We start from the raw sequence: 12,994 nt of genomic DNA, 5'->3' as shown, positions 1-12,994 counted from the left end.
GCCTTCAAAAGAGATCTGGCCAGATTTTGGGGTAAGGTTAGGGTTAGAGAGAGATTAAATTGATGAATATAATAAACGTCTGTTTTGGGCTAATGGTATTGATCTAGCCTTTACTTCAACTCAAGGCACATTGAAATAACCTCAATGTTATTTGCCTAACATAAATGTTACTATAGGTTTAGACTGCCTCTTCCTTAGTAACAAGCTCTGATCTGTATAATACTTTAAGGTTTAAGTAGCCCTAACACTTCATGGACAGAAAACTAGGTGAAGCAGTAAACAGAGCATCAGACTTGGAGTCCTGAAGACACACTGTTCAAATCCTTTCTCAGACACTTACAAACTCTTTGAATCTGGCCAATTCACTTACACTTTCTTAGCTTTTGTTTCCCTATCTGTAAAATGGGGATAATAATAGCACCTACCTCCCAAGGTTGAGGTGAGGATCAAATAAAATAACAGGTACAGTGTTTTGCAAACCTTAAAGCACTAGCTGTTATCTTAAATAATCTTCACCACAATTCTGTGAGCCAGGCAATAATAAAAACATACAATTATTTTACTTTATATTCCTTTAAAGTTTGTAAAGTCCTTTACATATGTTATCTCATTTTTTCAGATGAGGAAGCTGAGGCTCAGGGACTTAATTTGTCCATGTTCACCCAGTCAGTAAATGTCAGAGCCAAGATTGGAACCCAGGCCTTCCTGTCTCCAGTGAAAGAGGTCTATCTATTATTCCATGATACTGGTCATCTTGAGATGCCTCCTCCTCTTTTCCTTCTGAGGATCTGAATGGAAAAGGCTTTGGATTTATTTTCCACCCATAGGGAAATCAATCCAAAACCTGGATACATAGATATTATTTTGAAGGAGGTTACTATATCCAAATAGCTCTTTCTTACCCACCAAAGTATATTCTTGCCATAGAAGGCAAGTCCAGTCCTCTACAGGTCTCCTTCTGTTATTTTCTTTCCCAGATGAGACTGTATTCATAGCTGTGACAAACCCACTTGGTTAAACTATAACAGAGAAGGAAAGCACTAGCCAAGCCTTGAGGCAAAATGATAAGCTTCGGGGAGGGCCTGAGCCCGAAACTGCCACACACCTGGGGCTGGGGAGTTGTTTTCACACATACCACAGGACAGCAGTTAATTAACTGCTCTGTGGTTTCTCAAAGCTTCTGCCTGTAGAGGAAGCTCCATCAGCATGTTGCTTCCTCATAGCAACTACAGAAAAGCCTTGTTTATAAAGCAGCTTATCAACTCACTTCCAGAACTCTGAAATTCATCATTTGGCCCTTTTCTCAATAATGCCAAAGTAAGTTATTTATTAGCACCTGAGAAAACCAGCTGAAAAGCAATTAGCTGAAGGTATTTAATCAATCATGATTTCTAAGAGAATGTACTTCCCATCTACTTGAATTCTTTTCTCCTAGTTCAGATTTCTGGCTCCCAGTGAATATAATGGTGACACCATCTAGGGCACATGAAAAGTTCTAGCCTGCATCTTAATGTGGAAAAAAAAAATTCTCATTATACTTTATTTCCTGTCATAGAACAAATAATGATGTGTGAAGTTTCAGCAAAGTGCGAAGGTTGTGGTCACAAGACAAGGCCGTTTAAAAAAGTAGATTGTCTTCAGGTGGTCCTTTGGGTTTGATTATTCCCTAGCTCTGTACATTTCTCTCTCTTGTACTTGTAGACATCTTCCTAAATTCAAATCTGGCCTTAGACACTAGCTTTGTGACTCTGGGCAAGTTACTTAACCCTGTTTGCCTCAGTTTCCTTATCTGTAAAATGAGCTGGAAAAGGAAATGGCAAACCATTCCAGTGTCTTTGCCAAAAAATTCCAAATAGGGTCATGAAGAATTAGATGTTATTGAAACAACTGAATGACAACTTCTAGATCAGGACTCTTGCTATTTTTAAAAAAGCACATTACATGGATAATTCATGCAAAAGCTTTTTTTTTTTAAAGTAAGGTGATAAGGCTTCTAGACCCCATTCTAGTAGTAGAGGGCCCTAGTTAGAGATAGTCAGTGGATTGGAAAGCACCCTGTGCCAGAGTAATCAAAATTAACCAGTTCTCTATAGACGCCTATTCTGCACTGATGGTTCCACCATTGCTAGAGTCAGGAGCAGCTCCCCCTCACAGTTCTACTGGCTGAATTGTCTCAGTGCATTCAGAACCATTTTTCATGGAAAAATGGCTACCATTCTCAGAGTTACCAAGGATGATAGAGAGAACTACAGTTTCCTCCTTCCTACCTTTGGTGCCAAAAAAAGCATAGACACAAAGTAAGCTGTGGTGTACAGCTTCTGATGTGCTGGAAAGAATGTGGGATTTAGAGTCAAAAGACCTGGGTTCAAATGTCTGCTTTGCCACTCACCACCCCAAGTCACTTAACCTCTTTAAGGATATTAGACTAGATAATCTCCAAGATTCCTTCTAACTCTAAATCCTATGATCCCATAGATTCTGGAGACCTTTTATTCTCAGCATACCCCATTTTCAATCATGCAAGCTCTGCACTTCTTTCCAGTTGCAAAGATTTCATTATCCCCTAATTATGCACCCACACTCCTACCAAAATCTCATGACCAGGGAGTGCTGTCCCTTTAAAGAGAGAACAGTGTGTGGGATTGGGAACCTTTAAATAGCTGGGAACCAAGTGGGCTCTGGCCCCAGAACAGGTGTTGCCATGGCTCGATGTAGCCAAAATCTCATTGACAGCCAGGCTGTAAGTGCTAAGGGAAGAATAAAGTCACTCTAGATTTCTAATGTAAAATCTGTCTTAATTTCTTCTTGCTCATCATGGTTTCACCACCTCTTCTTGTACTAGTAGAGAAGTGCCAGTGGCTTCAGCACTACCTTTTCTTTCCTCTAATAACTTCTCGGTATACCTTGGGCTGGTGAGGGGTGTAGTGGACAGAGAGGGGCCCTCAGAGCCAGGAAGACCTGGGTTCAAGTTCTGCTTCTGACAAATACTGGTTGAATGACCCTGAGCAAATCACCTAACTTTTTAGTGCTCTAGGGCACTCTCACTTTCTAAGACTAAAATAAGTTGCAGAAAAGGTGCTGACCTATATTGGTAGAGAGAGTAGAGAACTTAAATTCAGTCAGTGGTCCATTTCCTGTGGCAACTTTGAGTTGGAGAGTTGGAGTGTAAAGCTTCTTCCAGTCTCCCTTTCCCCTCCCGGATTTGAACTTGGGTCCTCCTGACTCCAGGGCCAATGTAGCTCTTTCTTTTCCTTCTTCCCTGGGGTATAGTTAGTAGTCAATAAATACTAAGTTATTACTGTCCTTCTGGAGGAGTTAGTCAACTGCTTCCTCTCAGTCTGGCCTTGGGGATGGGACCTGCGTCTTTTCTGCCTCGGTAAGGGTTTAGTTTAACCCTCTCTTGTGGAAGAAGGATGTCTTTAAGGGCCTGCCCTGTCACAGGTCTTAGAGGATTACTTTTTGGAAAATGAGAGTCTGCCTATGGAAGAGATGGCAGTTGGGGCAGTCAACCCACTTGGCAAAATGGATTGTATCGAAGGTATGCTGGAGAGAGACATAATGTCAAGATGAAAAGCTGGGGGTCAAGGAAGTGCAGGAACTCACTGGCAGGAAAAGGACTGTTGGGGCAGCTGGAACTGATACCCAATTAAAATGGCAATAGAAAGGGTTTTTAGGTGTGGGGAAGAGAAGACTGAGGGGTCCTTATTTAGGAGGAAGACAACAAAGATGTTTGGAACCAGTCCGGTTTAATATATTTTAAGAAAGTGTAACATGGGCCTGTTTATACACATGGGATGTTCAGAGGAAGTGGTGGTCTCCATAATGCAAAGTATTTTGTGTATAGGGGATATTGAGGATAGTTTAGAGTCAGAGGGCAAGCTGAGGAGGAGATAGCTGGGAAGCCCTTTCTTTAGCCTAGGACATAACGAGCTTCCTAAATTTGGGTTTTGGGCTGCCCTTTCTCTAGACTTAAACTTAATGGAGCAAGGACCTGGCGAACCCTGTGGTCACCAGATCCCTGAGAAGGCGAGCAGAATCCACGAGGAAGAAGATGCCAAGGAAGAGGGGGAAGAAGAAGAAGAAGAAAAGGAAGAGAATGAGTTGGGAGATCCAGCAGTGCTCAGTGCCATTCACGGTGCCCAGGTGCTATAGGGGAAAGGATCTTGTGCTCTCCCCACATTCCCATTACTCCATATCTCTCACTCCCTCTTATTTCCTTGTTAATTTTCCCCTATCATCCTCAAAGAGTGTCCTGATTTCAAGTAATCATATTGTGCTTAGGGCTTAAGAAGCTATTTCCACCTAATTTTGATCTTCACACTACCCTTCCCCCAATCTGTTTTTGTTGCTTGTTTTGCTTCCTGTGGTTTATAAAAATGAAAAGCATAGGGGGAGGAAAGATGGTACAGATTTCCCAAAAAGGAAATAAGGCTCTCCTGACCCTCTGGAAATTCCCTAAACCTCTTTCAGCCTGTTTCTGCATTGCCCATCTTGCTTCCTGCTTAGGATAAAACCTAGATCAATCTGAAGAGTTTTTATTCAAGGGAACTACCCAAATAGTCCTCTTAAAGGAGGAAGTATGATTCCTTTGAAATGGACTTAACATGATTAAGACTACTGGGAGCAATGAGTGGCCAGCTAGCCTCTCAGCCCCTTCCCACACTGAGGAGGTGGGACAGCCTTTGCAGAAGATAACATAAAGGACCCAAATAAGTCTAAGTTTTATCCTTACTCTAGAGAGGAGACAAGGGCTCTCCAAGACTCAAGGCCCCCAGTGGGCTGGGGATGTCTCCAGTATCCTTGCACTTTCTGTGTCAGGTAAGTCAGCTACATTCTCAACCTCATGGAAGAGTTGGTTGAGTCCTGGAAAGAATGAAAACCCAAAACATGTTCAACTGTTCCCTATTTCTGTACAGCTGAGTCTCCTCTGATCCCTGCTCTGGAGAATAATAGTTAAATTGGGTGACATACCAATGGGTGTACAGGAATGGATGTCCCTCTGTCCTATTCCCTGTTGTTTGTGACTACAATGAGCTGAGTTAGTTTGCAGTGAAGTGTGTCTACTGAAATTAGTGGAAGAGAGTCCTGGTTCTAATCTCATTTCTATGTCTCCTCCATTCCCATGCTGGATTTAATGTCCAAAAGGCGGAACCCTTGGATTTAATAGCATTGAATTTAATAGTAGAAAGAAGAACCCCTTCAATTAGGGTGATGGAATAATATCCTAGGGATATTATCATCTAGGAGGATGAGGACCTGGTAGAAATAGTTGGAGAACAGTAAAGGAAAGAGGCCAGGGAAAGAGTAGCATGTCGGGCTATGCTGAACAAACGATAAAGCAGACAGTAGGGAAAGAAAGGAAGTGAAAGAAGCTAGCCCCCTCTTGTTGGATAAGGAGGAGGAAGAAAAAAGGATCTTGAAACTGGGAAGTGAAGTAGACAAGGGTTGACTCAGTGAGGTTGGGAAGAAGAAGAAAAGGTAACAATAGTATGAATGGAAGATCTTATGCTGGTGGATTTGCTATATTAGTGTTAGGAATGTTTATCTAGAAATGACCATCAAAATCCTACTTCATCCACAAAAAAGAGAAGTAGAATAGGATGAGGAATACCTTCCTGCTATTGATTTTTTTTGTCCTAATTACCTTGAGCCTTAAAAAATGGCGCATAAATTCCCAGGAGGGAATGCTGTTTGAAATGTAAAGTGTTGGGTAACACTACCCAGGGAAAAAGAAGTCCATGAGGTAGGTCTGCAAGTTGAAAAAAAAATACAAAGCTACTTAAGAGATGAAGTAAATAGGAGAAAGGTTGGGAGACTGGGGTTGGAGGTATTTGATCAAATGACACCCTTCTTCCTAAGTCTTTTGATTCCTTCCTCAGACAATGGACTATTTGTCTCCAATCTCTTTCCGGTCTACATATCCAAGTGCCAGTTCTCCAGCACGGCACTTTGGACCTCAGCTGCCCTCACCAGACCCATCTCTCTTCTACAGTCCACCAGCATCATGGCCCCCAAGGTTCAGGTACTTTAGATTTTAGAGACTGCCAGAACTTTGGATATGTCCTTCCCATGACTAATTCTTAGGAGTATTAGCTGTAGAAGGCTAAGACCACTGAATCCTTTGAAAAAAGAATCAGACTTAAAACTAAAAAGGGGCCTTGGGATCTTCTCCAAACCCCTTACTTCATGAGGCCTAGAGAAACTGTGGTTTGTCTAAGTTTACATGGCTAATAAATTGTTGGAAGAAACTTGAGTTTCCTGAATCCCAATCTAGTGTTTTGGGGTTTTTTTTTCCTTTTTAACAACTATAGTACTGCCTCCCTAGGAAGAGCCATAAGGGCTATATCTTGAAGGACTGAGTCCCACTGAATTAAGATTGGGATGGGTCCATGTAGGAAGGTAGGAATGGGAAGTTGTGTCAGAATTCTTGATCTTTTCTGGAAGTTCTTAAAATTCTATTTTAAAAACTGTCTCTTTACAGAGATCCTTTTAAAGCCAGGGGGTGCTTAACCTTATTTGCGTCATAGACCCCTGTAGCAGTCTGGTAAAGCCTATGGACCCTTTCTCAGAATAATGTTTTTAAGTACAAAAATACAGAGGATTACAAAGGAAATTACATTGAAATACAGTTTTTGTCAAAATATTAAATTTTTAAAAACCCAAGTTCACAGACCCTATGTTAAGATCTCTTATCTTAAAGGAAATTCTGTTAAAAATACCAAACAGTCAAATTAGATGGATAAATCTCAGGAGTGGGGGGCTAAGAACTTGCTTGCTACCTTGTCTGAGTTTTTTTGTAGTCTCCCCAGTCACCAGACCCAACTGCATCCCCAGCACCAACGGATCTTGCAGAAGCAGCGGCAGGAACAACAGAGTAGTCATAAACACCAGAGGTAACACTGGGCAGAATGCAGGAGTAAAAGATCTGTTTGGATGTGGGCTATTCCCCCGGGGAGGGAGAATATGGACCCAGAACGTCTGCATGAATTGGGATCTCCCACCTTTGTCATCCCTGTCCTTGCCCCCCCATCCTTCCATTCCCAGCCTCTCTTTTGGGAGAGTGAAGGGGATAAGAGAGGCCCAGACATCAAAAGAATGTTCTTCCTCACTTAAAGTCCCCGTGTTGGGAAACTGTGGTCCCAGAAGCCAGATCCCTATGCTGGTCTCATGAATCAAAGGGAGAAAGACTGGGTGATCAAGGTACAGATGGTTCAGCTGCAAAGTGAGAACCCTGAGCTGGATGACTACTACTACCAGGTAAGCTCCCTCATTCTATGGTAGCACAGTGGCAAGAATGTTAGATTTGTAGATGGAGGAGACCCAGGTTCATGTCTTGGCTTTTCCATTATCTGTTCGACTTTAGGCAAATCACAAGGCCCCTCTCTGGGTTTAGTTTCCCTATATATAAAATTAAGGGATTGGCCTAGATCACCTTCTAAAGTTCCTTCTGGCTCTAAATGTACGATCCTCTGAGGCAATGACTAAACAGGTGTAGCCCAGTCCTCATGGTACCGTCTTGGATATGACCTCTTTGTTTCCTTATAGCAGAAGTTCCTGGGATCCACAGACCCCAAAGATTTCAGGGGGTCTGTAAACTTGGATGGGGAAAAAATTACATTTTTATTTTCACTAACCTCTCGCTACCTGAAGTTTAGCATTTTCTTCTACCATGAGGGTATGCAATAAGCCACAGTCATACTAGTAGTACCTATGACTTTATATCGGCAATAGAAATCGGAGGTCTTTTCACATATTACAGTTCTTACAGATGTCTTGAAATGTCTTCTGCTCATTACTATTTTCAAATTACCATAGTTGTTAAGACTGCCATGAGAACATGTTATCACAGTCTTCATTTCTATAGACTATATTTCAATATATAATTGGTTTCCTTTGTAATCCTAATTTATTTTTTTCATTTAAAAACATTATTCTGAGAAGGCATCCATAGGTTTCACCAGACTGTCAAAGGAGTTCATGATGCCAAAAAAAGGTTGAGAACTGCTTTATAACACCTAATTGACACATTTTTGATTGACAATCCTTTAGTCCACTGCACATCAACCTAGCAGGACCCTTCTCCCCAAATTGACTGAGTTTGTAAATGAGTGAAAGTCAGGAGGTGTCAAATCAAAATTCCCAAAGCAAAAATCTTGCAATGTGGTTTCTACCTTTGCTCTAACCTCTCCGGGTTGATTAAGCAAGAATCTCTATTTACAAAATTAAATCACTTTCTGGTACTCTGTGAACTGCTTAGGCGGTGGCAAATAATGGTACCCCTCCCCTTTTCTCCCTGTTACTCCAGCCATCTTTTTGCCCAAAATTACTAAATTGTCTCCTCGTTTTCCTAACCTCAAAACCAAGGCCTCTGTCTTTTCCCCCATTCCTATTCACTCTGAGTTCTTCCTTTCTTTGTCTTGATTTACGTCTCTCTTCTCATTTGCATTTTTCATGCTAAAAGGAATCCTGCCTCTTTGGGGTATAAGGAAATGTTTTGACCCACTTGCTTCCCAGTCAGACACGGACCGTAGCCCTGTGCCTGTTTTCCTTGTCAACCTTCTGCATGTCCTTCCTGCATTCCCTTTGCTCTCAGGAATATTACCAAAAGCTAGAGAGAAAGCAGGCAGATGAGGAGCTGTTTGGGCGAAGGGGTAGGCTGGAATCACCTAAGCTGGTGACCCCTTACATTCAGAAGACAGAGGACTATGAATCAGGTAGGAGTGAAAACTCGCCGAACTGGGTAGGGTGTACTTGTGAATAAACTGAGTGAGAGGGGGCAGTGGTTAGGCCTCACCCTGCTGGTTTTTTTCCCAGTGGTTCGAATCGAAGGTTCCCTAGGCCAGGTGGCGGTATCTACCTGTTTTGGTCCCCGCCGGGCCATTGATGCAGTGTCGCATGGTTCACAGGAGCAGGTAGGCTCGTTATTCACTTAGAGCTTCTCCTTTTATCTCTTTTATTTTAACATTAGGCAAGTTCTAGTGTTACTCAGTCCCTTAAACTGAGTTCAAAAGTCAGGCTAAACCCCAAAACTGAGTTTTCTGCTCAGACTTTACTTAAGGTCCTGGGCCTTTTCCATTTCTGGACGTTGGATCAGTAGCCAGTACCCTTTTCTTCCTAGGATTCAGCAATATATAATCAGAAGCTTCAAGTACTGTATCGGATTGAGAAGGTAAGACTCCTCAGTTAGCCCTTTACCAGCTTAACCTTCTCACCTCCTGAGGGATGAATCTACCAGCTTCACCCAAATTCTCCATCAGATATTTCTAAATCAAAGAACAGCATCTGCCTTTTCACTGATTTCACGTCCTGGCCTACCTCAACCTAAAATTTTCCCTTCTTAACAAAGTCCAGAGGTTCATCTATGACTTCCTCCAGTAGTTGTTATAGCTCTACTTCTGCTGGTGCTTATGGAAAATTTGGGGGAGAGAAGGTTGCCTGGAGGATGGCAGGTGTTCAGCAGATTTATGCTTCTCTTTCCTTCCAGATGTTCCTTCAGCTGTTGAAATTGGAGGAAAATCAGAAGGGTATGCTAGCAAAGTCCTATTTCTATGAGCTGCAGAGAAAACAGCTAGAGAAGATCTACCAGGAATTGAGGACTGGTGATCAGGACAATTCAGAGTGAGTACCTTTGACCCTCCTCATTCCCCCTAGGACTTATGGGACAGTTAGAGTAGATGTGAGTTCCATTCTAAGAGAAACTATACTTGTCTTGTTTCTCTAGAATAGGGGTAGGGAACCTGCAGCCTCGAGGACACATGTGGCCCTCTAGGTCTTCAAGTGCAGCCCTTTTTTAAGCAAAGGGCCACACTTGATGACCTTGGAGGCCACAGGTCCCTCACCCCAGGGGGACTGTTCTGTTAAGTCTGGATTCAGTTAAAGGGCCACACTGGAGGACCCATAGGGTCACATTGGACTCAAGGTCACAGGTTCCCCATCCCTGTGCTTAGAACATCCTTCTTGACATAATCACTTCTACAAATTTGAGGTGTTTGGCTCTGAATCCTCACTCTGCTACTTATGAACTGTGTGATCTTGGGCAAGTCACTTAAAAGCTCCATTTTCTTCATCTGTCAAATTAAGAAGGTGGACTAGATGACCATTAATGTCCCATCTAACTCTCAATTCTGTGATCCAATCTCACTTGCAGGGAAGCAGCAAATGGATTCCTACAAGTACTATCAGTGAGGAAAGGAAAGGTCCTTGTGGCCCGGCTACTACTACTGCTTCCACGGGATCAGGCAGTCCACCTTGTCCTATCAATCACCAGTCACTTGCCCTTCCTAATTCGAAGGGATACAGCTGATCAGGTACGCTTGGGGTTGGGCAGAGTGCCTAACCTCTATCAGAGATTGGTGATGATATTAATCTTTTGTGAGGCTCTTCCAGAGAGAGACTTCCATGGATGTTTTTCCACGGTATAGACCATAGCCCATTCATGCCTTTTTATGCTGTACAATTTTTGTCTATATCATCCCATTAGTTCTCTACAGAGGGCCCACCTCGTGTGCTAAGGGCTTTCATCCAGACCTTATGGAAAGGACAGCAGTAATTTATTCACTTGTGCTTTTTAGTTCCTTTCAGGAATCAAGGAGTTAGGAAATATGTAGCATATGCTATATCATCTAGATAAAAACACAAATTCGGATATGATGGACCTAGCCAAGACACACAGTGATAGTGCAGTGATGTCTACACATATGTAATTGTAGGCCTTGGGTAGGGGAATCATGCTTGTAGCTAGTAAGCACCAAGTCTTCTTTCCTTTAAGGCATTATGGAAGAAATGGGCTTGGCAGGGGTGAGTAGAGGGCCGTGTTAGGGCTGGAGGAACATGAATGATAACAGAATTGAATTGAATGATATCAGGAATGGTAGCCTGCAAAACCTGACCATAAAGAGCCAATAGGAAGGATATAAAGGAGTAAAATGGAGGACAAGTTAGAATGAGCTTATTTATTAAACAATTCCTTTTGAAATAGTATCTGGCCTTTTCCCTTACCTATAGGCCCTACATATGCTGTTCAAGCCCATGGGAAAGTGCATCAATCTCTTGGCCTTTAGTGAGCTTCTCCAAGGGCTTCAGGGACTGATGGTGCTACAACCTGGATCCCAAGAGCGGCCAATCACTGTAGTTCTTCAGAACCAGGTATTGTGGCCTATAAGGCCAAAGAGACTTGCTTGAACATAGGTCACTTCTAATTTTGGTGACTAGATCTCATTTAAGTGAATACCTTAGTGTCCCAAGCAGTGTGGTCGCAAATGGTATACTTATAATAGAAAGGCATGTCCTCTAGGTCCTTTCCACAAACCTCTGCATTCCAGCCACACTTACTAGCAGTGTGACCTTGGGCAAGGCATTCTGTTTGAATTTCCTCATCTGCAAAATAGGAACAATAATAGCACCTGCCTCCCAGGGTGGTTGTGAGGATAAAATGAGATATTTATAAAGTACTTTGCAAACCTTAAGGCACTATATAAATGCTAGCTATTATTATCTGGCCCTCTTGGAGGAAAAGATCAGAATTTCTTCAGTCCATGGAAAATCCTGACTATTCCCATAGAGGTTAAATTAACTTCCCTTGAGTTAGGTGATGGAAGCAAGGCCTTGGGAGCCACTGAATACCCAATGTTATTTCTTGCCCTTTGCTCCATTTTTTGTAGTTTGGGATCTCCTTGCTCTATACCCTTCTGAGCCACGGGGAGCAGCTGGTGTCCTTGAATTGTTCCCTGACACAACACAGCAGCAGCGATCTTGCAGCTTGGTGAGAAAGCATTCAGATAGACCTGCTTCTTTAGCATCACTATGCTATCTTTGTGCTGGGTTGGATAAGATTTTTCCTGCTTGCATTCTCACTAGTCTGGGTAAAGAAGGGAAGAGGTTCGAGTGAGCTCAAGGTAGTTTATCTTTAGTACCTCATGGATATTAACAGCTGGTGGTCCCTTCTACTCAGTAAGGTCTGTTTTGTTGCAGCTGACTAAGATACTAAGAGGAGATAGGGGTTTTAAGGTATCTGTTGGCACCTGAGAACTTGGAATTTTCTTTGATGGTACAGGCTTGTCCCCTTCTTGTTCTCCAAATATACCAGGCTCTGGTTATCCCTGCCTTACTCTGAGCTTTCTTTCCTCTGTAGGACAGACATGGTGGTTCTAATTGCCTGGGAGATATCCCACATGTCCACCGCTTCTCTGGCAGAGCCACTTGTTGTCCCCAGCAACCTCCCCTCCCTGTTCTGCCGTTATGTGGACAAACAAATAGTACAGCAATTAGAAGCCAGAATGGAGTAAGTGGGCAATGAAGAGACATAACCACCATCGTTTAAGCCTCATCCCAGTTAATATTCCATTTCCCTCCATACTCTCATTGCTCCATTTAATAGGAGCCGGGGACACTTGGCTTTGGGGTATCTCAGTTCTTCTACCTCTGTCCTATTCTGTTTCCATTGTCCTCCAAACTAAGACACGACAGTCGGAAAAGATACTTAAATCACAAGCACCACTCTTCCTGAGTGGTTTCTTGAGTTGGCAGGCATTTTATTTGGTTCTGGCAGGGATCCCAGACACTTAGTATATGTGTTAAAGATCTAACTTTCGCCTCCCAGAAATTTAATCTTATAAGAAGTTTATATAAACTGTATTTAGGGTTCTTATGGGTGTTCCAGAATTTAAGTTCATAGACCAAAGACTGTTTACAGTTGGTTTTGTTTTTGTTTTTTGCAGCTATGCCCCTGTGGCTACCGACCTGACTTATTTGGGAAAATTATCCTGCCCACCTACATACCAGTCTGTTAGGGCTGAAGTTGAAGAAGGGAAAATTCACTGAAGGAGCTGTGCCCTTAACACACATGAAGAATTTTTTGATTTTCCTCAGTAATTGCAATGGGGACCCCAGGTTTCTTTACTGTTCTTCTAATGAGTGCAGAAACCTAGAACCTTCGGGAAGGGAGTGCTGGGCAGTGCATGATTTAAATTAAAGTGCTCATATAAAACTGGAACAA

General features: G+C 42.5%; 1 protein-coding gene across 3 annotated transcripts in view; it reads left to right on the top strand.

Annotated features, from left to right (window-relative positions):
• The window catches only part of PATL2 (PAT1 homolog 2), a 19,388-nt gene extending 6,394 nt beyond the window's left edge, over positions 1-12,994 (top strand). The window contains exons 2-15 of one of the 3 annotated variants that reach the window (XM_021009221.2): positions 3,968-4,143; positions 4,738-4,818; positions 5,880-6,022; positions 6,801-6,893; positions 7,116-7,257; positions 8,594-8,714; positions 8,815-8,912; positions 9,119-9,169; positions 9,485-9,618; positions 10,148-10,307; positions 11,005-11,145; positions 11,661-11,761; positions 12,131-12,280; positions 12,717-12,994. In XM_021009221.2, coding sequence (XP_020864880.1) covers positions 3,979-4,143; positions 4,738-4,818; positions 5,880-6,022; positions 6,801-6,893; positions 7,116-7,257; positions 8,594-8,714; positions 8,815-8,912; positions 9,119-9,169; positions 9,485-9,618; positions 10,148-10,307; positions 11,005-11,145; positions 11,661-11,761; positions 12,131-12,280; positions 12,717-12,819 — 1,683 coding nt within the window. In that variant the 5' untranslated portion in view covers positions 3,968-3,978 and the 3' untranslated portion in view covers positions 12,820-12,994. The remainder of the gene's footprint in view (positions 1-3,967; positions 4,144-4,737; positions 4,819-5,879; positions 6,023-6,800; positions 6,894-7,115; positions 7,258-8,593; positions 8,715-8,814; positions 8,913-9,118; positions 9,170-9,484; positions 9,619-10,147; positions 10,308-11,004; positions 11,146-11,660; positions 11,762-12,130; positions 12,281-12,716) is intronic. The other 2 variants (XM_078151383.1, XM_078151384.1) reach the window with 2 other exon arrangements.

Source organism: Phascolarctos cinereus, unplaced genomic scaffold (genome assembly GCF_003287225.1).
Source record: "Phascolarctos cinereus isolate Bilbo 61053 unplaced genomic scaffold, phaCin_HiC Scaffold_3;HRSCAF=262, whole genome shotgun sequence".
NCBI lineage: Eukaryota > Metazoa > Chordata > Mammalia > Diprotodontia > Phascolarctidae > Phascolarctos > Phascolarctos cinereus.
Note: the sequence above shows the minus strand (reverse complement) of the source record. Positions and strands in the feature narration are given on the sequence as shown.